The 26,581-nt window shown below is 37.8% G+C and overlaps 1 protein-coding gene across 1 annotated transcript; it reads left to right on the plus strand.

The window, feature by feature from the left end:
• The first annotated feature begins 9,128 nt into the window (after positions 1–9,128).
• On the plus strand, positions 9,129–21,436 carry LOC108697931 (intelectin-1-like). The gene is made up of 8 exons (XM_018228407.2): positions 9,129–9,326; positions 10,115–10,288; positions 11,405–11,652; positions 14,326–14,484; positions 15,004–15,124; positions 15,234–15,337; positions 18,421–18,580; positions 21,090–21,436. Exons 1-7 carry the CDS (start codon positions 9,221–9,223, stop codon positions 18,571–18,573), a joined length of 1,065 nt encoding a protein of 354 aa, XP_018083896.1. The 5' UTR covers positions 9,129–9,220; the 3' UTR covers positions 18,574–18,580; positions 21,090–21,436.
• The last annotated feature ends 5,145 nt before the right edge of the window (positions 21,437–26,581 follow it).

The raw sequence follows: 26,581 nt of genomic DNA on the forward strand, positions 1-26,581 counted from the left end.
CTTAGCATGAGCCTGTTTCTTTGAAGAGGTTCCTCTTTGTTGCTTCCTAGCTTATAGCGATATATGATATATGTTTTGCAAATAGCTGAGCAAGGAAATAAGTGATAACACACAGCATAACAGTAAAATAGACTTTTTATCTAGAAGATAATAAAGTAGCACAGACACCTGTCCTCCACAATACTGGTAGAAGTGGCCTTGCTCTATTTATTTTATTTCATCACTGAACCTATTTATAAAAAGGATTAAGCTATTCAAGTGGGATAAAGTAAAAAGGGTTATGTACAAGCTATGTCAAGAATGAGACTTCTTGAGAAAATTAAACACAGCGAGGAAAGACAAATATAATATAAAGAAAGTCTCATGCTTTATTGTTGTTTCATCTGGTCTTTGACCTCAGTTGCCTCATCTAAAGTCAACAGCTGTTGAATAGGATTGTATGATATGGACCTAAACTCTCTTTCCAGATCATGCACAATGAGATTCACTTTCACTTTTAGGGGCCCATTTACTTAGCTCGAGTGAAGGAATAGAAGAAAAAATACTTTGAATTTCGTATGGTCGAATATGGCTACTTCGACCATCGAATGGGCTACTTCGACCTTCGACTACGACTTCGAAACAAACTATTCAAACTAAAAATCGTTCAACTATTCGACCATTCGATAGTCGAAGTACTGTCTCTTTAAAAAATACTTTGACCCCCTACTTCGGCAAATAAAACCTACCGAGGCCAATGTTAACCTATGGGGAAGGTCCCCATAGGCTTCCTTACAATTTTCTGATCGAAGGAAAATCCTTCGACCGATGGATTAAAATCCTTCAAATCGTTTGATTCGAAGGATTTAATCCTTCGATCTAACAATTTTTCCTTCGATCGTTCGATCGTAGGAATTGCGGTAAATCCTTTGACTTTGATATTCGAAGTCGAAGGATTTATATTCGGCAGTCGAATATCGAGGGTTAATTAACCCTCGATATTCGACCCTATTAAAATCTGCCCCTAAGTGATTTAATGTACTGTCTCTAAAAAAAATCAACTTTTTTTTTCAACCATTCGCCATCTAAAACCTGCGGAATTGCTGTTTTGGCCTATGGGGGACCTCCTAGAACCCATGTGGAGTCAATTGGTGGACTTTGAAAAATCAAAGGTTTTTTTTGTTGGAAAAACTAGAATCGAATTTGATCGAAAGCGATATTACTTTGACTCGTATGTTCGAATTGACCAAATACGGACCTTTTCGATCGAAAACTATTCGGCCAAAAAAACACTTCAACTTAATTTCGGTTGGTCTTTTTGAATTCGAATTTCGAAGTTTTTCAAATTCGAATTTTGACCATTGATAAATTTGCCCCTAAGTTAAATGGGATGTCCAAGTGAGTGGTAAGACTTTATACATATGAATAATCAGAGATCCGTAGTAAGGAGAGAGCATAATTGAGGGGAGAGCGGCGTAAAATGCTAATGCAAATGGGAGAGTTGTCGTTCCTTTCTTCAGTAATCCAGTTGGCTGACAATAAAATGGAGCATGCAACACCTAACCCTCTTCTGTCTTAATTCCCCACTGATTATATTTGCGTGTCTGTAGTAGAAAAAGAAGTCAACAGCCCCCTCCACCAGAATGATAACCCATCTGGAAGGATAGGGTAGGAGCAGATTTAAACAAATTAAATAATGTAAAGGAATCTTTTATTAGGTAATATTCTTATTTTGCAAAGTCCTACCACTGTAGAGGGACTGTACAAAGGGAGGGCAATCCCCTCCATTAATATCAGATCTGCATAGAAGGACAGAGGGTATTAGTTTACAAGCGTAAGTGTACAAACTAAATAGAACACTAGCACGGGTATGAGACCTGTTATCCAGAATGCTTGGGACCTGGAGCTTTCCAGATAACGATATTTCCTTACTTTGGATCTGGTGAAACAGCAACAGATGCATATGGTAATTAATTAAATTGTTACCTGGACTGCAGGTGGAGTTGAAAATGATTCCTTTGTGGATATTGGTTTTCTGAATTTCTTAAATAATATAAATTGTGTTATAAGATCAAAACAATGCAAAAACTATCACAAAGACCAAGTCAAATACATGTGAATATAATTTTTTTCATCTTCATGAAGTCAAAACATTTGAAGGATCAAATAATTCCCTGCAATTTCTGTGTGGTCTCTCCAGGTCTTCTCAACTGCTGTGTGTTAAATATAAGAGAGCATTGTGAGGACTGAAAAGTGTACATGTGGTTTGATCTTCTTACTTTTAATCATCACAACACATTATAACCATTATAAGCACAACACAGTAAAGAATGCCAAGACTGAACACAGATCATATGCCACATAAAATTGTTAGCAATTTATTAAAGTGGACCTGTCACCCAGACACAAAGAGCTGTATAATAAAAGTCATTTTCAAATTAAACATGAAATCCAATTTCTATTTTTTTATTAAAGCATTCATAGCTGTTGTAAGCTCATCAGCTGTCAATCAAATATTGTCTGCCCCAACTCTATGCCTTGGGCATAGAGGCGAGGCAGACAATTACTTTCACTTTCCATTCAGCACTTCCTAGATGTCACTGCTCTCCCCACATTACCCCTCTTTCTTAACCATTTAATTGTGTAGCCAGGGCATGGGGATGGACATGGGGCCCCCTTCTGGTGCACAAATAAGATTCTGAGATGATGCAAGGCTTGTCTTAATAACAGTGTCCACAAAATGGCTTCTGTCTGCTTGCTATATTTTCAATTGCCAGACTGATAAAAACAAAATTCAAATAATTTATACATCATAATTAAAGTTCGTTTCGCTTGACTAACATGATAAAATAGGATTTGGAATAATTTTTTTGGGTGACGGGTCCCCTTTAAGGCTCATTTGGAAACCAGAATGCATCATGCAGAGGTCGGCCATAATTTTGCACTTTGCACCCTGCGTTCCTGTTTTGTGCAAATTGCTGCAGGTCTCTGTGCTCCATTTCTGAGCACTTGCACTTGCTCCCAGGGGCTTCACCCTGCATATTTGATAGCAAAGTTTTCAAAAGAAAAGAATACTAATCTACTTATTTAATATGAAATACTTATTTATAAAAAATATAAAATGTTATCCAACAACCTGACCATGTCTGTGTCTCTCCACCTCCTTTTAACGAACATTCACACATTTTACCACTTAATATTCTTAATCTAGGAATCTTATGCAGAGTTTCCAATTTGTACTGAAAGTTTACAAAGGATTTTGTCCTAATCCTATTACTATGTAAAATTTAGCCTGTAGTAAAGTTTAAATAAGGCTAAGGCAAAGGCACCACACCTTGTATATTGGGCAGTTTGTATTTAAAGGGATACTGTCATGGGAAAAAAATTTTTTCTCAAAAGAGCAAACAGATTTTTTTATATTCAATTTTGAAATCTGACATGGGGCTAGACATTTTGTCAATTTCCCAGCTGCCCCATGTCATGTGACTTGTGCCTGCACTTCAGGAGAGAAATGCTTTCTGGCAGGCTGCTGTTTTTCCTTCTCAATGTAACTGAATGTGTCTCGGTGGGACATGGATTTTTACTATTGAGTGTTGTTCTTAGATCTACCAGGCAGCTGGTATCTTATGTTAGGGAGCTGTTATCTGGTTACCTTCCCATTGTTCTTTTATTTGGCTGCTGGGGGGGTAAGGGAGGGGCTGATATCACTCCAACTTGCAGTACAACAGTAAAGAGTGATTGAAGTTTATCAGAGCACAAGTCACATGACATGGGGCAGCTGGGAAATTGACAAAATGTCTAGCCCCATGTCAGATTTCAAAACTGAATATAAGAAAATCTGTTTGCTCTTTTGAGAAATGGATTTCAGTGCAGAATTCTGCTGGTGCAGCACTATTAACTGATTCATTTTGAAAAAAAAACATTTTTTCCCATGACAGTATCCCTTTAAAGTAATAGTGGGTATCCCACAATCCACCCCAGTCCAATGGTGAGTATCACATTAAAGAATAAATATTTATGGTCGGCTTTTCCCAAAAATTCAAAAAGAAAAGTGTATTAAAACTATAAAATAATTTATTAGGATAAAAAAGCCTAAACTGTTTCATGCCTGTTGGGGCAATTATTTATAGGCTGTATAGATCCTATGAGTAACATGCACCTATACTGTATATATTAATAACTAGACAAGTCACCTTTGCCTTCCTTATCTACTGCAGGATACAGGTAGAATTTTAGAAAACTTTACAATATTCTTTTCTTGGTGCAGATGTCACTGACCCAGGTGACTGGAAGTGGAGCAGGCCTTGCAGTCACTAAAATCTACACCAACAAATGAGAGTGTTGAATATTTGAGGGATGCGTGAGGGCTACTCACCCTGGTGGCCTAGTGGGCTGGTGGGGACCAGCCTCTGCTGTTTTTATAGGCGCACTTGTGCTGCATGTTTTCATCAGTGCACATTGGGCGCGAAAATTCAAACAGTACTTAAGGGACCTTTGTGGTTGTTATCATTGCCCGTTATAGGTTTTCTCCTAGTGAGTTCCTGGTGGTTCTGTGCTGTTAAGCTTCTGAATTCTGTGATCTGATTACCTGGTGTGACCCCTGCCTGCTACTGACTATCCTGACTTCTGAAATCCTGACCTTGCCTGGTAACCGACTCTTCTGTATCCGAATCCCTTCTGATTGATCTCCTGGTTTGACCCTTGCCTGCCTGACTCTGCTTGTACTCTGCCTGCCCTACCTGGCCTGATCTGTCTATGCTTTCTGTCTATGCCTTGTACTGCGACCTTCTGCCCAAAAGACTTTACTTTACCGTTGTGCCCCTTTGCTCGTTCAGAACCCTTCTCTTGGCGTTTCTTTTATTTAAGACCTGGCGGCATCCGATTAGCTGAGGGCTCCTCCCGAGGTGAAAGGCGGTTGTTAAAGGCGGAAGCAAGAGCCGAGAACAGGGTGCTTAGCATTGGTTATGGATTTAGGGTGCCGACCATGACAGGATGGTCTTTTGACCCCCTGGAACTTATTTTCTATGTGATTTTGTTGTGGTATAAGTGGACACTTATGCATTTGTCGTTTCATTGATTAGTTTCCCAAGGTATTTAATATATAACTGGGTGTTTTGCATCACTTACCCTGACATACAAAGATTTGTTTGCATAAAATCAAGAATGAACAGGAGATTAATTGCAGATAAGCAATACACAAATGAGAAAAATCTAGCAAAACAATCAGACTCGGTTTCTGGCTGTCAAGAACCAGACAGAAAACAGTTGGAAAAAAAGTCAATAATTCCCCCCCCAATATCACACAAAATATCATATATTATTGAATTTAAGTATGCATTAAAAATATGTAACAAGAGAAATTTAATATCTTGCCATGATTTATGGCAACAGTAGAGTAGCCAACTAAAAAGAGAAAACCAATGGAAGGTATTCATGAACATCCATGTCTTTACATGTAGTTGCCTTAATGCACCAGACTTTTTGTCTTGTTACATATAAACATTTTACATTCTGCTTTTAACTGGATGTGGAAAATCACTATTTGGTACTATTTATGTGTATCAGAGTTAATTATGGGTAATGGTAGTAGAATCTTGCTTTTATCATAATCAAACAATACATGTGGGAACTACAAGCTTCAGTTGATACTTGATATTGTCCCTTCCATGAAAGACAATTATGAACTCTGAATAAAACATGAACAGCACATAGAGATACACCCAGATTAATGAAACCACTAAATGCATACAATATAAAGGAAACTAGTTTATTCTGGTACATGCTCTTTTAAATAACACTTGCTTGAAGGAAGCCATTTTTCAGACTTCTTAGGTTCAGGCCCCCTTTTGAGGTACAGCAGGTTCTTCTGAGTCACCTTTACATCATATCAAGGTTAAAAATATATATGCTGGAGAGTAAGACTGTGCTCACCTGAAATCTCAGTTCAAAGTACTCAAGCTCAATTTGCCAGGCACTTAAACTTGGTAGCCTTTCAGATTACACCCAGAATTTGTAACAAACCAGAAGAGACACAAACTCAACTGTATTGCTTGGGTGACTTACTGCATTTTTTGGAAAATAGGTGGGTGCAATATTTAAGGGCTTGACAAGACCAGATTGCATTGCACATGGGTAAACTTGCATACAGTTGATCTTACATGTATTTTTTTTGGTTTCTCACCCCTAATTAGCCAATGACTGGCCTTCAGGATTGGGTTTAAAGAGCCAGGAAAGGTAACTCAGTGAATGAGATCCATTAAAGTTTTTTCCCCTGAGCTGGTTCATATTTTCAAGAGGAGCACAGGCCTTTGGAGTTTACTAAAATTCCTGATTTCAGTATTTCTTAAAAGGCAAAGCAAATGCTTATTTCCTGGGCGATTCCACTATGTTAGGCACCCCTTAGTGAATTAAATTGCTACATTTTTACTCTGGGTTGATGCTTCTCTTCAGAAAAAGTGGAACCCCACATAGAAAAAGCAAAAGCGTGTATGTACTCTGTTGTATAATAGGCACTTTCATATAAATGAAAAGCTTGAAGTTGCACCCACAGAGATCAGGAACACGCTCTCAAAATAATCGATATGTGTATCAGGGGACAGGGGAATCGGATAAACGAAGATGGTGACAGAGGACACGCATTTAAAAGTGATATAGTGAAAAGAAAAGACATTGGTAGAGAAGAAATGTGAATAACAGAAAGGTGGATAAAATCATGTGTGTTTATAAGGAAGGAGAATTGCCCTTCACAGTGAGCGGAGGAAGCATTCTAGTGCTAGAAGGGACAAAACAGTAGGGAGAAGGGATATGTTGTGCAATATTTTTATAAACCATGGCTGAATATTGGTTATTCAAAAAAAAAAAAACACAATCAGATCTCAGTCATATTCTTAAGCTTCTTCACATATTTACAATTCATAATGTTTAGATCTACAAACACAACCGTGCTGCAATTCAAGATAGATAAAGTCAGACCTCCATAGCACATACATCTTTGTTAAACAGAATCATAATATTTACGATTTTATTGAATGGTACAGCACTCTCTAATATATTAAACAGACTTACTCAACCCTATAATTAGGGTGGTGCAGGAGATAAAGCAATTGAGAATTAATTAGTATTATAAAGTATCTCAAAGTCTGCTCTCAATATTTAGTCTATGGTTTGTTATATTACATTTTAATTATTCTCACAGCCACCTGATTCAAATAGTTAGTGACACATATGTTAGGACAAATTAATCACCTTTTATTTACACATATGCAAAAAAACACATATATTAAACAATTTCATATATAAATATATATAATTAAAATGTAATATAACAAACCATAGACTAAATACCGAGTGCAGACTTTGAGATACTTTATAATACTAATTAATTCATAATATTTAGGCTATTGCATTAGAATGCTTGTTGGTTGGCTATTACCAAAAGAGGTGACAAGTTTTTCACCTGCCTGCTCATCTAAAAATTGCTTGAGTGATACAATGCACAGAATCACCCCATGTGCCAGAGCCCTAAGCAATGGTTTGAACAGCTTAAACACAACTTTTAAACATATCTGGTTTCTCTTTCAATCCATTCTATCCATTTTTTTATCCATTCTAATCAATAAAATCAAATCTTCCACCATAAATTGGGGAGGCTAAGGTTAAGATGTGTCCAAGATTCTGACCCCAGCACCATTGTGACTTCAAACTCCAATAGTTCTGCCCCCAATAGGGAGGTTTTTTTATTTTTTTTTAAATGATGTGATCACTTTTGCTAGCACAGGTATAGGATTTATTATCCAGAATGGGACCTGGGATCTTTCCGTAATTTAACTCTCCATACATTATTTACTAGGAAATGTTAAACAATAACTAAGCCCAATAGGATTGTTTTGCCCCATCTAGGTTTAATTGTATCTTAGTTGGGATCAATTACAAGGTTCTGTTTTATTAGTACAGAGAAAAAGGAAATGGTTTTTAAAAATGTGAATTATTTGATCAATATGGAGTCTAGGGGGCAAACTCACTAAGATCCGGAAATTCGCCAGCGTCAGCTTCGCTCAGATCGCCACACTTCGCCAGGTGAAAATTCGACAGGACAACGCTAATTCACTAAAATGCAAAGTAGCGTCCAGGGTGCCGAACAATGGCAAAGTTTCTCTATCGTTAATTCGGCAAGCAAATCGAAGTTGCGCTAGCGTTGGCCAAGTTAAATTTCAATGGGCGTATATGTTGCAGCAAATACATTACACTACACAAGTGCAGGGAACCTTAATAAAATAAAATATTGTTATTATGCCCTACACATGTGCCCAGTGTATAGTTTATGTGCCATATATAAGGAAATGTAGGGGGGAAGCAAGGTACCCTAAAAAAAAATTACGATCTTTTGCAGCCTATCACCCTGAAAAATGAAGAGTCGCCAGCATTTATTGGGACTTAGAAAATGTTTCAAATTTTTTTTGAGGAAGTCCTATCTACTCTATTGCACTTCGCCTGGTCTGAGGTGGCAAAGGCAAGTCTGGCGCAAGAGGTAAAGTTCATTAAAATCCGCATCTTAGTGAATTTGCGTAGTTACGTTCATTTGCCAGAGCGAAAATTCGCCTGGCGTTAGAGTGTGAAGTAGCTCTACAGTCTATCTCCTTCGCTAGCGATTTTATGCCAGCGCCCATTAGTAAATCGGCAAAGTCCCAAAATGATGTCACACGGGTGAATTTTTGCCAGCGTTAGTCACTTCCCCCTAGTGCATTTGCCCCTAGGGGGGATGGTTTTCCCGTAATTCAAAACTTTCTGGATAATGTATCCAATACTTGCACTACTTTATTTTTACAGCTTCTTCTTCTTACCTTTTTAGAAACCTCTTACACCCACCATCTGTTATAGCTGTGCTAATAAACTTTCTATTACCTTTTCAGGTTCTCTAATCTCTATAAATGCTGTTGATTTAGTGGAAATATTTAGTTATGGTGCCGGATGTTTATTTATTATGAAACCCGACAAGTAAGCATATATTTGCATGTATTATTTCCTGGAGAATTGTAGCCAAGAAATGCTATCAAACATAGCAAAATTATTTTGATATCAACAGGTCTGGAAGTCCACCCATATATATAGTGGTGTCTACCAGAAAGAAGAAAACTGTCAAGAGGCAAGTCCCATTCTCCTCTACTACCAGATCCATTATTACACCAGCAGTTATTAGATTATTAATTATTATATGAGCATATGACTAATTTCTAACATTTCAATGCAATTTAGAAATACTTTCTACTTTATCTTTCAGAGCAAGATGTTGGCCTACGCACTAATTATTTTTGTCTTAGTATTACCAAGGAGCAATGCTAGAGAATGCGGTAAGTGGCTTTTAAAAATGGAAATACGTGCTACCTTGCTTTATAAAATTCCTACCTGAAAACTGTTTTCCCACAATGCTGTAATTGTTCTTATTTTTGCATAAATGGCAGTGATCTATCTCATTTATTTGATCTCCTATATCACAAGCTTGCATCCTAAGGCTAATGGCACTTGGCCAATATTGCCTTTGCTGTTCACTTTATTTGCATCCAAATTTTACTAACCTCACAGAGCAGATTTTAGAAAAAAAAAAAGCTTCAACATTTTCGGGCCAAAATCCGCTTTGCACACACAGAGACAGGAGCATGCAAGCAAAGCTAATGGCAGGATTTAGAGAGGTTTTTCTTCTTGGGGAAAACACTCTGCGTCAAACAGGGTAGAAATGGTGCCGCATCTGGCAAATGATGAGCTGTTGTCGATCACAAAATTAAAATTCTGTTTACCATGTATCCCGTAACACTTTGTGGCCTACTGATTTTCTACTAACATATGTTAAACTGCCAAGCAATTCCGCAGTATTTTGACGTTTCATGTTTGGAGGCATTTCCTGGGGAAACTTAGTTTACTAAAAAAAACAATATATTGTTTTTTCTTCCTGGAAACATCAACCTACTGCATAATACAAATTAGCTGATTTTATGGCATTTCAGACAATCCATCCAAGGCATGAACCTTACAGCTTAATTCCCGCATTTTTTTGGTACACAGAGACAAAACATCATACGCCTTCTGGTGAATGCTTTCATTTGTGTTTCACCTTCTGACTGTATTTATATTTAAATATTAGACCAAGCATCAGTTTCTGAAAAGAAGCAGAGAATTCTGAACCTTTTGGCATGCTGGACAGAGGATATGGCAGACAGCAGCAGCCCTGGCAGTTCAGGTGGCTTTCCAACTGGCGGCTATGGCTATGGATACAGGAGCTGCATGGAGATCAAAAAGTCAGACTCAGCAGCCAAAGGTAACCCACCAAAAATAGCTCACAGTACAAGTTGATCCAGGGACTAGTCCGATTGCCATTTTGGAATCATGAAGGCAAATTGGAGAGGCTTCAGATGGGGTTTTTTGCCTTCCTCTGGATCAACTGGCAGGTTAAAAAAAGTTAAAAGAATGAACTTGATGGACATTTTTTTTTGTCTTTTTTCAACCTAACTTACTATGTTACTACTTAAATGGACAACACCCCTTTGTTTAGACTCGTATAGGAACTTGAGCATGAGTATTATCAGCAAGTGCCCCAGCTTGATCAATATGCACAAACAAGAATAAGTTGTGCTCACCACTAATTTTTAAAACCATTAGGCTGGGGTGCAATGAGGCTGTGACCACAGGTAAGACATTTTTTGGTAGCAGTATGCACAAAATGTCTCTGTCTTAAATATATTGATAATGGGTTAAGTGCAGAGGACTCTTGTATTTGTCTTGATCAATATGCACATTTGTGTGACATAGAATCGGGGTTGGTACATCAACCCCAGCCCCTGCTCCTCTTTAGGAAAACACACTGGCCAATGGTACCTGCTACGGGTGCTCCCACCCCATCTGTGATGAATTACTTAGGAGTTCCATGGGCTGTGCATGCGCATTACTGTGCTTCAATTACATCAATTTTGGTGGTCTGGGACCGGTTAATATCCTTATACCAATGAAGAGGGGAAAAAGAAGTAGAACAGGCTACTGTAATGCAATGGCCTCTCCAGTTTTCAGTTGTTCTGGGGAAAAAGTTAGAAGCCTACACTTTAGACTCCTTGAATTCAGGTCCGTTATTATTTAGGTTCTTCTGAGAAACACTGTTAGGAAGATGTACAAATAAAGAGCCATTTAATGTACATGTCAAATAGAGCAGGGGTCATATATTAGACATCTGAGAGTTTACAGTCTTTACCATAAGAACTCTGGCCACAGAGAAATAATAAATGTGGCAAAGTGTGGTAAACAAGCAAGACAATAAGTTAGGCTAGTGAGCAAATAGAGTGTCACTTGAGAGTAGAGATTAATGGCTCTAGCTCTACTGCAAGTATACAATAAACCAACTTACACAGCCTTATTTTCTTATTCTGATGGTTTCCACTTACAGATGGCATATACTCGTTGACCACTGAACAAGGTGAGGCCTATCAAACTTTCTGTGACATGACAACTAACGGGGGAGGATGGACTTTGGTGGCCAGTGTCCACGAGAATAACCTGTTTGGGAAGTGCACTGAGGGTGATCGCTGGTCCTCACAGCAAGGAAATAATATACAAAATCCAGGAGGTGATGGCAACTGGGCAAACTATGCCACCTTTGGTTTACCTGAAGGAGCCACAAGTGATGACTATAAGGTATCTGGACGTATATATGTTTTTCAACAACTCTATTTGTATATTTATATAAAACCAACATTACCACTTTAATAAATACAAAAAAGCATGTGTCATCACTAAGAATTTGATGGTTGTGACAAAACCATTAAGAGCATTGCTCATTTCTACAGACATTGACGAGTTCTGAGACATTCATTCTAAATATTGTCAGGGATTAATAACACAAGAGAAGTGATTTGGTGGTTACAAGGAAACTTGCAGTCAGCTGCCATAGGAACAGTGGCTTCTTGGGCAAGACCAAACTAAGCTAAGCCGTAACACATTGGGATATTAAAGCAATGCAAGTTCCATGCAAAGTAGTTAAATGCAGATAATCAGAACCATTTCTTTTACACAAATGGACAAAAAAATAAATAAAGTCTAGATTGTACAATGAATGTAATCAGTGAAACGATGTGGGCTGTTGACTTTGATATGGGCTGATTTTGTTTAAAATTGCTTTCCATGCTTTATTTCTCACTGTTTCTCCAATATTGAAGATTAAATCTGAATGTTCCTGTCTCTGGTGTTTCAGTCTGGCATCTCAGGAATGCAGGTGCACATTCTGAATGGTTACAATTTGCTACATTGGTTGATGTATTTTTCGAAAAGCATCTGTAGAATATTTGCAACTATTGTACGCTAACAGCTGTCTTTTTTTTTTAAAGTTTTTTATTTAAAGTTTTAAAACATAACACAGTTAAAAGAGCAATAAAGAGATAGAAAAGGGAGAAAGTTGAGAGAGAGGGGGGGGAGGGGAGGTAAGGTATAAAATGTCATATCCATTAAGTAGTGTATAGGCAGTTAACCAGCTTGCACATTTAACCAGGTACCCCATAACGCTTCAAATTTCCCGGGGCATCCTCTTGAAAGATAGGTCAGTTTCTGATTCGAGAGAGAGTCATTTATCAGTAACAGCTGTCTTTAATGGACAACTATACCCAAATGAATATTTAAGCAACGGATAGTTTATATCATATAAAATGGCATATTAAAGAATATTACCAATCTGGTATATACAGTATATATTAGTAAATATTGCCATTTTACATCTCTTGCCTTGAACCACCATTTTGTGATGATCTGTGTGCTGCCTCAGAGATCACCTGACCAGAAATACTACAGCTCTAACTGTAACAGGAAGAAGTGTGGAAGCAAAAAGAAACAATGCTGTCTGAATCATAGGATCCCAGGGGATCCTAAAATGGAAATTTTACATATGAGCTGTTTTATGCAATATATTTTTATTAGGGATGCACCGAATCCACTATTTTGGATTTAGCCGAACTCCACAATCCTTGGCGAAAGATTTTGCCCGAATACCGAACTGAATCCTAATCCTAACTTGCATATGCACATTAGGGGTGGGAAGTGGAAAAATGGTTTACTTTCTTCTATTGTGACAAAACAGTATAGGAAAAATAGTCACAAATGGAAAAAGAATGAAAAAAGGTCTTCATTCCTGGTAAACTATCTGAAAACAATTGACCTGAAAAAAAAATATATATTTTTTTGAAAGGTGAATAACCCCTTAGTAGGGATGGGCGAATTTTTTCACCTTGTTTTGCCGCAGAAATGACCCCCATAGACTTGTATGACGTTGTGCGACAAAAAAAAAAAAAGACGTGTGTCAAATTTTTTTTAAACGCCCGTAGACTTTAATGGGCGTCGGTGACATTTCGGATTTTTGGCGAAACGGGTCAAATTCGCCCATCCCTACCCCTTAGTTATATCATACTGTACCTAAACCTGAACACAATGGAGAGACCCAGGTTTCCCCATCAATAACACTAGTTCCATGTAAACCTAAATCAGCATTAAGGGGCAGATTTATCAAGTGTCGATTTTCGAAGTAACAGGAGTTTTTTTGAACTTCAAAATTCGAATAAAAAAAGACCAAACAAAATTACGTTTTTTTCCGGATGAATAGGCTGTATTCGATCGTTCGAACTGAAGTTTGATCAAATTTGACTCAAAGTATTTAAAAAAAAAACTTACATTTTTCAATTCGAATTTGGACTATTCCCTAGTCGAAGTACGCCAAGGCGCAGATTTACAATGGGTCGAATTTCGAAGTTAAAAAAACTTTGAAATTCGACCCTCGAATTGAAATCCTTCGACTTTGAATATCGAAGTCGAAGGATTTTTAGCGTATTCGTTGGAACGAACGATCGAATAGAAAACGGTCGATCGAACAATGAAATAGTTCGAATCGAATGATTCGAACGATTTTTAGCGATCGATTGAAGGATTTCTATTCGATAATAAAAAACTATGAAAAGTGCTGTGGAAGGTCCCCATAGGCTAACATTGCACTTAGGTAGCTTTAATTTGATGAAGTCGAAGTTTTTTTTTTTAAAGAGACAGTACTTCGATTATTGAATGGTTGAATATTCGAACGATTTTTACTTTGAATCGAAGTAAATTCAAAGCCATAGTATCCTATTCGATGGTTGAAGTATCCAAAAAAATCATTCAAAATTCGAACTTTTTTAACTTCGAAAATTCAATCAAGCTTAGTAAATCTGCCCCTAAAATAGCTTGAAAATTTTTTTACTTCGAATTTTCAATTCGACCCTTGATAGATCTTCCCCTAAATGTGGTTGTTGTTGTAAGGTCCATTATTATATTGTTTCTCCCTTATATTTCCAGAATCCTGGCTATTATGACATTGAGGCCAAGAATGTGGCTGTTTGGCATGTGCCCAATAAGACACCAATGGTTATGTGGAGGAATTCCTCAATTCTGAGATATCGTACACAGAACGGCTTCCTTACTGAAGAAGGAGGAAATCTATTTCAACTTTACAAGGTAACACACATGTGAAGCACATACTGATCATCATGTACACTAAGGGGCAGATTTACTAAGGGTCCAATTTCGAAGTTAAAAAAACTTCGAAATGTGACCCTCTAATTGAAATCCTTCGACTTCGATATTCGAAGTCGAAGGATTTTTTAGCGTATTCGATCGATCAAATGATTTGAACAATTCGAACGATTTTTAGCGATCGATCGAAGGATTTCTATTCGATCAAAAAAACCTTGGAAAAGTGCTGTGGAAGGTCCTCATAGGCTAACATTGCGCTTTGGTAGCTTTAATTTGGCGAAGTATGAAGTCGAATTATCGAATGGTCGAATATTCGAACGATTTTTACTTCGAATCAAAGTTGAAGTAAATTCGAAGTCGTAGTATCCTATTCGATGGTCGAAGTATTCAAAAAATTACTTTGAAATACAAACTTTTTTCACTTCAAAAATTCACTCGCGCTTAGTAAATCTGCCCCTATGTGTGGCCATAACACATTTACAAATGATTGCTTCTCCTTAGAAATATCCTGTGAAATATGGTGTTGGAAAATGCTTAGGAGACAATGGACCTGCTGAGCCAATAGTCTATGACGTTGGCAACACCGAGAAGACAGCATCTCTGTACTCATCATTTGGAAGCAGTAAGTTGTGTATAAATGAGCATTATTTTTACAATATATACACTGGAATCAGATCAATACTATGGCGTGTGTGCCCTATGTATTAATGACTTATTTCTCCCTTATACAGATGAATTTACCCCCGGTTTTATTCAGTTCCGAGCTATTAATACTGAGGGAGCTGCACTTGCTCTTTGCTCAGGAGTGAAGGTGAAAGGCTGCAATGTGGAGCATGTAAGATATATTTTAATAGCGTCAATATATTATAAATACAGCATTTTAAGTTCTTCAAAGGACTAGGAAAACATTTGGGAAAATCTGGGAAAGTGTAAAATCAGGAAAATGTCCTTAGTCTTCAAGTACTCAATGCATATAAAACTCTTAAGTAATTTTTTTAATTTTAGATACATTATTTACTGTGTTATGAGCAAGGATTTAAGCAGTGCAGCATTAATGTAACACTACTGGGGGGGGGCACGTGCAAGGCCTCTCTTACACTCACATGCACAACCTAAAGCAATAAGTTCTTTTGCGGGACTATATGAGATGCTGATATGAATAGTCTATTTAGAGACAGCGCCATGGCAAAGTATGCCTCTGGTTAGTAGTTAAAATATCTTTATTTCACCAATGACATTCACAGAGGACAAACACCAATTGTTGGGACAATTAGGACAAATATTTTATGTAAAATTTGGGAAAACATGTCAAATCAGGAAAAGAACATATTGACCAAAAAAAAAAACAATGTAAAATGTGGGAAAGCTTAAAATCGGTGCATTTAAAATTGAGGTTTCACTGTTTAAATACACAAGAAAATGGAATATCCAATAAAATATTTTATCTAGTATAGGTAAATCTCAAAAAACAACTGGACTTGCTGAATATTCATTGCATGACACATTGGATAATCCTATCACAATAACTACACAGAATAAACACCTCTGTGAGTTTCAGATATCTTCTCTTTGAAGAGTTACAATGTGCCATTGTGATTGGATTAGTGGAAGAGTTTATATGCCGAGAACTTCCCACACCAGTCAGTTGAACTGAAGAAGCTACTCGAATGAGTAGTGAAACGTCTTCATTGATTACTCAGCAAGTCCAGTTGTTTTTAGATTTACCTATACTAGATATACCATGACCTGGATGAATGAAAATCTTCATAGCCAATAAAATATTCGTATAATTGCTGGTTAGCGATGCTGAGTGTCCCATGATACACTCTTGAAACTTGTGGACTGTGAGAAATAACATACCCCCCTGTTAATGCAATGGTATTAACCTCACTTCTGAGTTCCATAAACTCAGTCAACATTTTTACTAAGATCTAATCAGGAGAATTCCAGAACTTTCTATATATGGTAGTGGTTAACACAGTCACCTGAATATTTGTAAAAAAAACAAAGTCTATATAGTCTGTAATTGTAAGTCAATAAAGTTACATATAAAAGCCTTAAACGATTTTAAGAGCACACTTCTGGCAATTGCACTTTTTAGATTTGTTTAAAGGAGAACTAAAGCATAACTAAAGAAGTAGATTAGAATTGTTGTACATTATGTTTTGGGCTTCTGTGCCAGCCCAAGGCAACAACAACCCTTTAGCAGGGAAGATCTGTGTCTCCAAAGATGCCACAGTAGCTCCAATCTTCTTTTCTGCTGATTCACTGCACATGCTCTGTGCTGCTGTCACTTACTGAGCTTAGGGACCCACTCACAATATACAGTACACATAGAATAGAAATGTCACAATATAAGGCTGATTAGTAATTAATACAGATAATTACTACACGACAGCACAGGAACCAGTGCAACTAGAATCAGAATTTAATAATCAGCCCTGTAGCATCAGTTTATATTACAGTGCAACCTCATTTTCTGCTTTATAATTTGTGATGACCCTTAAACATTTCAACAGCAGACACATTCCAAAATGGTGACCCCCTGTGACAGGTTGGAAGTCCTGGATCATTGCTGCTATTGAGAAGCTGAAACTTTAGGCTGGTGCAATAAGTCATTATATAAAAGATGGCATTTTAGCCATATTCATTTTTGGGGTTTAGTTCTTCTTTAACACTTTGACAGTCAGGACAAGGTTTAATGATTTGAAACATGAGTCAGAACAGATGTAAATTCAGATTATTTTCAATGACTTTGAGCAGTGGAGCACTATTCTTTTCGATGGAATGCTACAGCTCAGTGCTGCCTCTGAGCTCCAACACTACATGAATACAATAATCCCAGAAATTAACAAGCATTGCACTAAATATATAGCATCATTTAACAGGAATATAAATATCTGGAACAAATGGCTTGTTTGGTAAATCCAAGAATCCGTTTTGTTTACCATTGTTACAGTATGTAAAAAAATGTCAAACATTTACAAACCGACCACCCCACAGTGTTTATATGAGGCTGATCTAAGATCAGTTAGACCATCTAGCATGATATAACAGAATGATTGGATATATGTGGATTTGCTTGAGTAGGGGGAATGGTTTTTTGTCCGTCTCACTTTAAAGAAGGTGTACCCAGACTCTACTGTGGAGTCTACACACCTCATGAATATTAGCTGGGATCTGTGGCAGAAATATAACTCACATTACTGTGAGAACAGTTACAGAACAACACTTGCTCTTCAAATATATTTTAATTAAGAAATAAAAGAGCAATCAGGAGCATAATCTAATAAAGCTGTGAACTATAACTATAACTATGATGTCCACTGGTTAACTCAAGCATACCCTTTGTGCACCCCTACTTTTAAGGGCCACTAAACCCTCATTTTTTCACCAATGCAGTGATTAAGAAGTCATTTATTAGTATTTTCCTTTGGCCTTTTCTGAACTTAGGTTCACTGAAGGTGTAATTTTAGTTTGCCTAGGCTTGCCACAATCTGGATTAGCACCTTTCTCAGCTATCCTATTTATTTACAACTCACAACAATGGGTATATAATAATATCAGCATGGTGGTGGGTGTTTTCACATCATAAATATCCTGTAGTGCCAACAAAATCAAGTGGACTCTCCCATTGGTTATGTGGGCCCATGGGAGGAGGGCCCAGCCAACAAGTACAATGTAGGAATAGTGAAACATAACCTGTACACAACGTAACTTATACAGTTCATTTTTACATCTATTGGGGCCTCATACTGCAGTACCCCTTGGTGGCAGCACTGTGTAGTATACCACAGCAATGCATTCAGTTTCAGTGGAATGTTTTATAGTCATCCAGCTATGAACTACTGACTCTGACTCCTCAGAGAAAGCTGCAAGCCAGACCTGGGAGAAGGCTGACCTTTTTATTTCTTTCAGCACTGCATTGGAGGAGGTGGTTACATCCCTGAAGGAAACCCCAGACAGTGTGGAGACTTTGCATCAATGGACTGGGATGGGTATGGGACACGCACAGGATGGAGCTCAAGCAAGGAGATGATTGAAGCAGCAGTAATGTTGTTCTACCGTTAATCTAGAGGTATGTGTCCTGTTTCCCATTCAACACCAATGTGAAAGAGCTAATCTAATCTTTAAACCAGTACTAACAGGTGCCTTTAAATGACTGGAGTCCATATCAATTCCAAAAGAAGCCCGGACTATTATATTTTTTTCAGTGAAGCCGAGAAAAAATTCCTGAGTAAGAAGACATGTAAAAAGTGGTGTAATTTATGAAGGTGCATGATTTAAAGTGTGTATTTGGATTTACTCTCAATTTTACTACTTTAAAGGACAACTAAAGATTAAATCACTAGGGGTACCATACTGTTAGGCACCACTAATAATATAATTGCTTACCTGATATCCAGGGACGTTCAACCTATTCACTTAAAAATGCCACAGTGGGTATTTCTGTAGAAGCTCTGTCGCCATTTTCAGCTTCTTCCATCCTTTTCTGTTACGGGCACATGCGTAGTAGAACCAAAGCCAAACACAAAAAAGCTGCAATTGCTCATGCGCCTGTCTGCACCCCAAGAAAAGAAGATAAAAGATGATGGCAGGTCATGCCCATGAGCTTCTACAGAAATAGCCCAGGCTAAAACAATTTTTTTGCTAATAGGTAACCTGCCAAGGATATCAGGTAAGTGATTAGAATCACTGGGGGAACGTAACATTTGGCACCCTCAAATAATTTAAACTTTAATTAAAAAGTGTCATAAAAAGTGGTGTTTTTACACCAGAATTTTACTCTCAGCTTCACATTCAAGAAACAGCTTGATAAATACAAGATTTACACAATGTGGCAGAAAGTTAAAAGTGTTGATGTGTGGTTTATTCTTAGTCTTCTTTTTATTTTACAAAGCTTAATAAACATGCCCCTAAGCATTAGCCTGGAAATATGCGACACTTGCTGTGTATGGCACTGCACTGACCAAAACAATCCAATGTGAGATTACCCTAAATAAATTCCTTGTGGTAGTAAAGCGTAATAACAATCTCTACAATATCATTAAACAAAGCTGAATTATCTCAAGAACATCATCTACTTCACTTTGTTTTACATACTAAATTGTTCTTTTAATAGAATTATAAGCATCATGCAATTCTTATCCGATACTCTCTGACAGGCCAATTTGGCACACTTATATAATGAATAAACCACAATAAATGAAAGTTATGTTAATTTATTTTAAGGGATGCCTGAAACCTTTGGGTTTCGGTGCTGCTTTTGCCAAAGAGCTATGGTAGAATGCATTGGAACTTAGGCAATTTGGGTGGGAAATGGGGGCTTCTTAAATCAATTAATCAAAAAAAATAAAATTATATATATATATATATATATATATATATATATATATATATATATATATATATATATATATATATATATATATATATATATATAGTGACAAGCTGGCGGCTTGACCACGTAACTTTTAGGGGGGATTAGTCAATGGTGAGCAGGCAGCATAGGAGAAAGGAGCATAAAGACAGGGACACACAGTTTCTTCAAGGAAAACAAAGGTTTATTTTCCAACTTTAACATACACCGTCAATAATGCACAGACCCAGGGGTGACCATTTTATCATTCAAAACAAATAATAAAAATAAAACCTAGCCCACTGGGCACTACCTTCACACTTTGAAGCAGTCCCTGACTAGACTGGGCCCCTTGTGGACAAACAGCACAAGAAATGGTTTGGCTCACCCCTGTACTCACAGGACTCCTTCCTGTAGTGCTTATTCAGCCTCCTGGCTTCCTCACTCTCTTCACAATATCTCTGTGAGAGTCACGGGCTCCCTCTGCTTCTTGCAGTAACAGGCAGCACTCCCAGCTCCTCTGGGAGTTCCTCACACAGCCAGGTCTCCTACCTGCTGTGCCCTGTTGAGAGAGACACTCTCCTATTCCAATTAACTTTAAATAGTCTTTCCACAGGACAGCTTTCCTGTGGAAGGTGAACTCCAATCTCCGGACTGGATCTGCGGAATGGAGTCCCTGGCTACTAAAGTCTTTAAACAGAGCACTAATTCTCTGTTTAGTAACTCCCTTCCTGGAGCCTAACTCAGTACCTGGGGAGAAATTAAAGGCTAGAGTGACCTTTTGCCACCTTTTCCTAGTCACTCTACCACAATATATATATATATATATATATATATATATATATATATATATTATTGTATTGTCATCAACACATGTTTACACCTGCTTCGTTAATATCTGTTAGAATGAGGTTCTGCCCCTTTATTAGAAAGAAAAGCAATTTATCACAGCACAAATAGTACTGTACCATGGAAAACAAAATGCTTGCTTCTTAAATAACGGTTTCAAGATCATAGATCCCATATCAGTTTTGTAAATAGTTCCCCCATTCTCTGCAATAACAGAAAAAGAGGTAGACCCGTCTCACTTCATTGCTGGTGAAGTGTAGCCCACCCTAAGATATGTGGCCGTCATTAACTTGAACTTGGGTGGGTTTTATATAAAATCTGGTATAATTAAGGATTCAAAGAACAAACTAATTATTTTTTTCATTTTTTACTCTCTTAGTTCTGCTACATTGCTCAACAAGAACAGTCATTCCATCGTTTATGCATTTTTGACCTCCATGACTATACCACCCACAAGTAGCATGTAAAAATCAGAATGCACAACTGTTCTTCTGAAAAGCCTAAGCACCTAAGAGCTCTGGAATGAAAAGAAAAATCATATATTTGTAACTATATAACTGTAGGTTTCATGAGAAGTCTCCTATGCTTTCTGTTTTTTTTCTCCATTTCTATTTAAGCTTCTGCTTTCTTCTGTCTATCCTTATCTCTTCTTCACCATACACCTATAAACATTTCAATCATTGTAAAATATAAACATTTCAATAAAAAATGAAAAAAAAAATCAAATGCACTGCTGAAATCTTTATCAAGGTTCCCCATTTTAAAAGACATATAGCATAAGTGAAGTTCCCCCTTAATACTGTAGGCGCTGGAATAAAAATGACTTTAAAAATGGCTCCATATAGATCTGCTATGGTGCCTGTGTTTGAACAGTCCCTACCAGAAGTACAGTAGGAGAAGGATAACCAATCACAGCCCTCACACAAGCAAAGTTAGGGTTCAGTTCCCTATGAGGTCAGCCTAGCTGCTGATTGGTCCCTATCCTACAGTGTAGTGCCACTGGCTCCCCTACACATCCAGACAACTCAACCAGCAGGACGTGGCACAGATGAGTAGGGTTTTTGGGGGAAATTTTCAATAAATCAGCCACAAACTCTAATCTTTAAAGTATATTGCCTCTATATTTATATATAAGTGTATAATGTACTGGCAGATTCTTGTTTTTTTACATATTGCCGCCTTAAGACAGGAATTACGATGAAATCCAGATTTACATTCTGATGCACCTTCTCTCTTGCGGCTCCTAAACCTTCAATGTAATCACTAATCTTAGATATAATTGTACAATATGCATCTAACAATTTTTCGTCCGACTGGTCAGAAAATCAATCAGGCAGGTTAGAAGATTTTTATCATTCACAGTGAAATATATTGTGTAATTGTTTGCAGGGCCAAGTAGGTAGCTACCCACAGTTGGCCTGCCTTCAAATAGACTATATCACTTGAAATGGTCTTTTAAGTTGATGGACAAATCGTACATTTAAAATATCGTTTTAAGATAAGCTATGCAAATCCCTAGCCATGCCCACCCCCAACATGTTAAAGGTACAGTAACACCAACAAATTTAAAAATTTGTGTTTGCTTCATAAAAACAACTATAGTTTATATAAACAAGCTGCTTTGTAGCCATGGGGGCAGCGATTCAAGCACTGGATACAGTAGATAACAGTTCTGAAGAATCCCATTGTCTGGTAAAGAGCATATCTGTTATCTGCTGTGTATCCTGTGCCTTTTTTTCATTTATCAGCTTTGAATGGCTGCCCCCATTGCTGTACAGAAACTTGTTTATATACATTATAGTTGTGTTTCTGAAGCAAACACACCAGTTTTACCAGTTTAGCAATCCCTATTTGAATACAATGATTTATATTTCTACAGCAGAAGCTGAGCTTTGATCACTAAAATGAGACTTTTAATCCACAGACACAGTCAATGACTAAGATAGAGTAACACATCACTTGAATAGTATTGGAGTTTTACTTTACATGTTTCTATTTAAATTGGTCGCCTAGAAAACATTGAATATATGTGTTGCCCGCAAGGCTGCACAAAATACGTGCTTAGCTTTAGGTCACAAGACTACTATACCACTATATGTGGAGTTACGTGCGGCAGTGAAGTTTTCACTAATGAAGCTTTTTCTTTTATCTTAAAGGAGACATTTTGTATAATACTTATTTTCTAGTATGATATCCCCCCTTCCGTACAATATGTAATGATGCAGGAAAAAAAGGTTTTGAAAGCTTCTTACCTACTTACACTATCATTATATCAGAGCTGCAGAGAGAACCTTCTACCTCAGAGGTTAGGCTGAAATGAGGAATGGGAGTGTCTCTTTATTCTTCCAAAGGAAGTGGTCATATCTGGTAATGGGCGAGTTTGGGGCACTTCTCTTCGAGTTTGGGGCACTTCTTTCTTTAAATAGAAACATGTAAAGTAAAACTCCAATACTATTCAAGTGATGTGTTACTCTATCTTAGTCATTGACTGTGTCTGTGGATTAAAAGTCTCATTTTAGTGATCAAAGCTCAGCTTCTGCTGTAGAAATATAAATCATTGTATTCAAATTGTATTATATCGCTAAACTGCGAAAAATTTGCGAAATGGTGCCGGCATCTCATTTTTGACGCCGGCATCCATTTTTCGGTTTCGAAACCGGAGGCAAATCGCGGGAATTCGTGCCTGGCGAATAAATTCGCCCATCACTAGTCATAGCTTTTACTTATAGGTAGAAATCTTTATTAGCAGACAAAAAACCCTCCCATCTTCCCCCCTGCGTGTCCCATTCCCAACTTGTCCATATCTGTCATAACTCCCTGCAATTAGGGTTGCCACCTTTTCTGGAAAAAAATACCGGCCTTCCTATATATTTATCTTTTTTCCCTATTAATAACATTGGGATCAGCCGTCATTTTTACCGGCCAGGTGGCAACCCTACCTGCAATTATCATTATTAATGATATACAGATTCTGCACCTTATTTATTTATATATCCAGTCAAAGAAAGTGTAATTTTGTTGTTGTGTAACTCCCTGCATCTTTTTATGCTTTGCTGTTTATTATATGTAGGAAGCACATATGTTCACCAACTGCACACCAAGTAAAGTAAAACAATCCATTTCCAGATTTCAGTCTCGGGCTTAGGTATGTGATCAGCTTGTGAAATAGTTAGGAAGATCTAGGAGCGGATCACTGCAGACAGGAGAGAGATCTAAACCCTACGAGCAGAAGTGCTGAGTGCAGAGTTCTGAAGGGAGCCGGGAGGATTTTGAACACCAGGGGCAGGAGTGAGCTGAGCGGGACGGGTGGGAGGGAGCTGGGAGGAATCTGAACATTCCGGACAGGAGAGAGACGAATATATGTGTGAGCAGACAGATCAGTTCAGTAGTTAAAGAGTGAGCCGAGCACAGCGTGTCACAAGAAGCGCCTCCTACCTCTGTCTGTCCCATCCCTTCCACAGTGCCTGTATGAGCCCTGCCATCTACATGGGAGACAGCCGGCGGCCCCAGAGACCAGCAATGAGGATTCAGACAGGAAATAGGGGAAAGGGGGTGGAACGATAGGCGTTTTTGACATTTTGAAAAGAATTTACCCCAGAAGGTATGAAAAAACGAGCAATGTCTTCTATTTTACTTTATAGACCATTTATTTCTGCAGAATAAAAAATTATGGCATATGTCCCCTTTAAGAACCTCTGCTTTTAATATTTGGTCAAAACAAAGTCGTTGTTTTCTCAGTAGATCTCATGTTTGTGCCACTTCGATTTTTTTTATTCTTGGAGGAGGGGTGGGCCAAAAGAATAACTAATTTTTGGTATCACTGCACGGCGTTTTAACAAAAAAAAAAACCAAAGAATTATTTTTCTGGTTGCTGCCAATACAATGAACCATCAGAGCCTCTTCCCTGTATTTAACCAAAAAGGAAAACGTTTTTGTCTCAATGGGGTGGGTGAAAGTGGTTTTTGTACTAACAAGAGCAGACCAATGGCTAATTTTAGAGAAGGCAATACATGAACTCAACCTAAAGGAGTTTTGGTCCTTTTGTCACTGCAGGCAGGACTTTGTGCAAACAAGAGCCAGATTAGTCACAATTTGGGGACAAAATGTTGGCGAAGACTAGGTGGCATTTAGCAAAGGAAACTTTTAAGGGTAAGGTCACATGTGGCGTTTTTGTGTTGTGTTTTTAAAAACGCATGGCCGAGCGTAAATGAGCCAGTTTTTCAGTGTTTTCTTTTTCCAACATGCATTTCTGTTTTTTCTCGTTCCCCACATTTCCACTCAGATGAATTTGAACAAACTTTTGTGAAAAAAGGCAAGTACTGCTTGTCAGCCATACTGCTCGTCAATATGCAACATAATTACGTCCCCAGCATACAATGCCGTAAATAAGTATAAGTGAAAGCCATGTTGAAGATCTTTTGGGGATTTTGCAAATTAGTGTTTCGCCTCAACCAAATCTTTTGCGTTGGATTTGGTATTAACTGAAACTTGAAAGTCTGGATCTGGTCAATCCCTATTTTATTTTCCCTTAAACATCACAAGCTAATAATCAAATGAGGCAACCAGTGGCATAACTATGATACTGGGTCCCACAGCAAATTACATTTAGGGCCCCACAATCTATGCTATCAAGATTTATTTAGTTTGCTCATTGATAAGGACCTCATTGGGCTGCCTTTATTGATGGCCCCCCTTGCAACTGTGGGGTCTGCTTCCTCTGTAGTTACACCCGTGAAGGCAATATGTCAATGCTTACATATCTATAATAATATAATAAAATAGTGCTCCATTAGTGCTGTGTTATAGAGTGTATTACACAACTCTGCATTCCAACAGACTCAAGCGCAGTATATTACAGAATGTTAGTTTGTGTTCGGCCCTCCTTTACTACCAAACTACTAGCAATATTACGTTGGCTGCTATGGCCTAGCTTACTAGGACTATAGCCAAACAATTAGGAAGCACCTTCATACATTGGTTTGCAACTTTAACTCATCTACAGCCACCCATGTGTTGTATAGGTGGTCTCTTCACTTCTCACTACACAAAACTTAAACAGACTTAAAAGGAGTTTCTATCCCAGGCCATTAGACTGATGAACAAAGACATGCCACCTTTCCCATAATCTCCCATATCCCTTCTCCCCTCTTCTTTTTTTCACTTGCACCTGTTTGATCTACGGAACACACTACGTCACCACAATACAGTATTACACTACTGGTTTTACATATTGTCATATATTGCACTGCTGTTTTTTATATTTCTATATTTTTTATACAACCTTCACTCACTGTCACTTATGGAAATAACATGGTTCATGCCACCTTACCCATAATCCCCCTCTTTCTTTTTCTTACTTGCACCTACTCGACCTACAGTATGTGACACATTAGGGGGCACATTTACTTAGCTCAAATGAAGGAATAGAATAAAATTTCGAAGTATTTTTTTGGCTACTTCGACCATCAAATTGGCTACTTCGACCATCAAATTGGCTACTTCGACCTTCGACTACGACTTCGAAATGAACGATTTGAACTAAAAATCGTTCGACTATTCGACCATTCGTTAGTCGAAGTACTGTCTCTTTAAAAAAAACATCGACCACCTACTTTGCCACCTAAAACCTACCGAGCATCAATGTTAGCCTATGGGAATGGTCCCCATAGGCTTTCTAGCCAATTTCTGGTCGAAGGAAAATCGTTCGATCGATGGATTAAAATCATTTGAATCGTTCGATTCAAAGGATTTAATCGTTCGATTGAACGAATAGCGCTAAATCCTTCGACTTCGATATTCGAAGTCGAAGGATTTAACTTCAACGGTCGAATATTGAGGGTTAATTAAGTGAATTATGATGCATTTCACTGC

The sequence above is a fragment of the Xenopus laevis genome, chromosome 7S, assembly GCF_017654675.1.
Source record: "Xenopus laevis strain J_2021 chromosome 7S, Xenopus_laevis_v10.1, whole genome shotgun sequence".
Lineage (NCBI taxonomy): Eukaryota > Metazoa > Chordata > Amphibia > Anura > Pipidae > Xenopus > Xenopus laevis.

What these genes read in the sequence shown, in the direction of transcription:
- LOC108697931 (XM_018228407.2), top strand. Translation starts at nt 9,221, where the DNA reads ATGCAATTTAGAAATACTTTCTACTTTATCTTTCAGAGCAAGATGTTG. An exon ending in CCACAAGTGATGACTATAAG is followed by an intron (nt 11,653 to 14,325) that starts GTATCTGGACGT and finishes TTATATTTCCAG; the next exon opens with AATCCTGGCTATTATGACAT. An exon ending in AAGGCTGCAATGTGGAGCAT is followed by an intron (nt 15,338 to 18,420) that starts GTAAGATATATT and finishes TATTTCTTTCAG; the next exon opens with CACTGCATTGGAGGAGGTGG.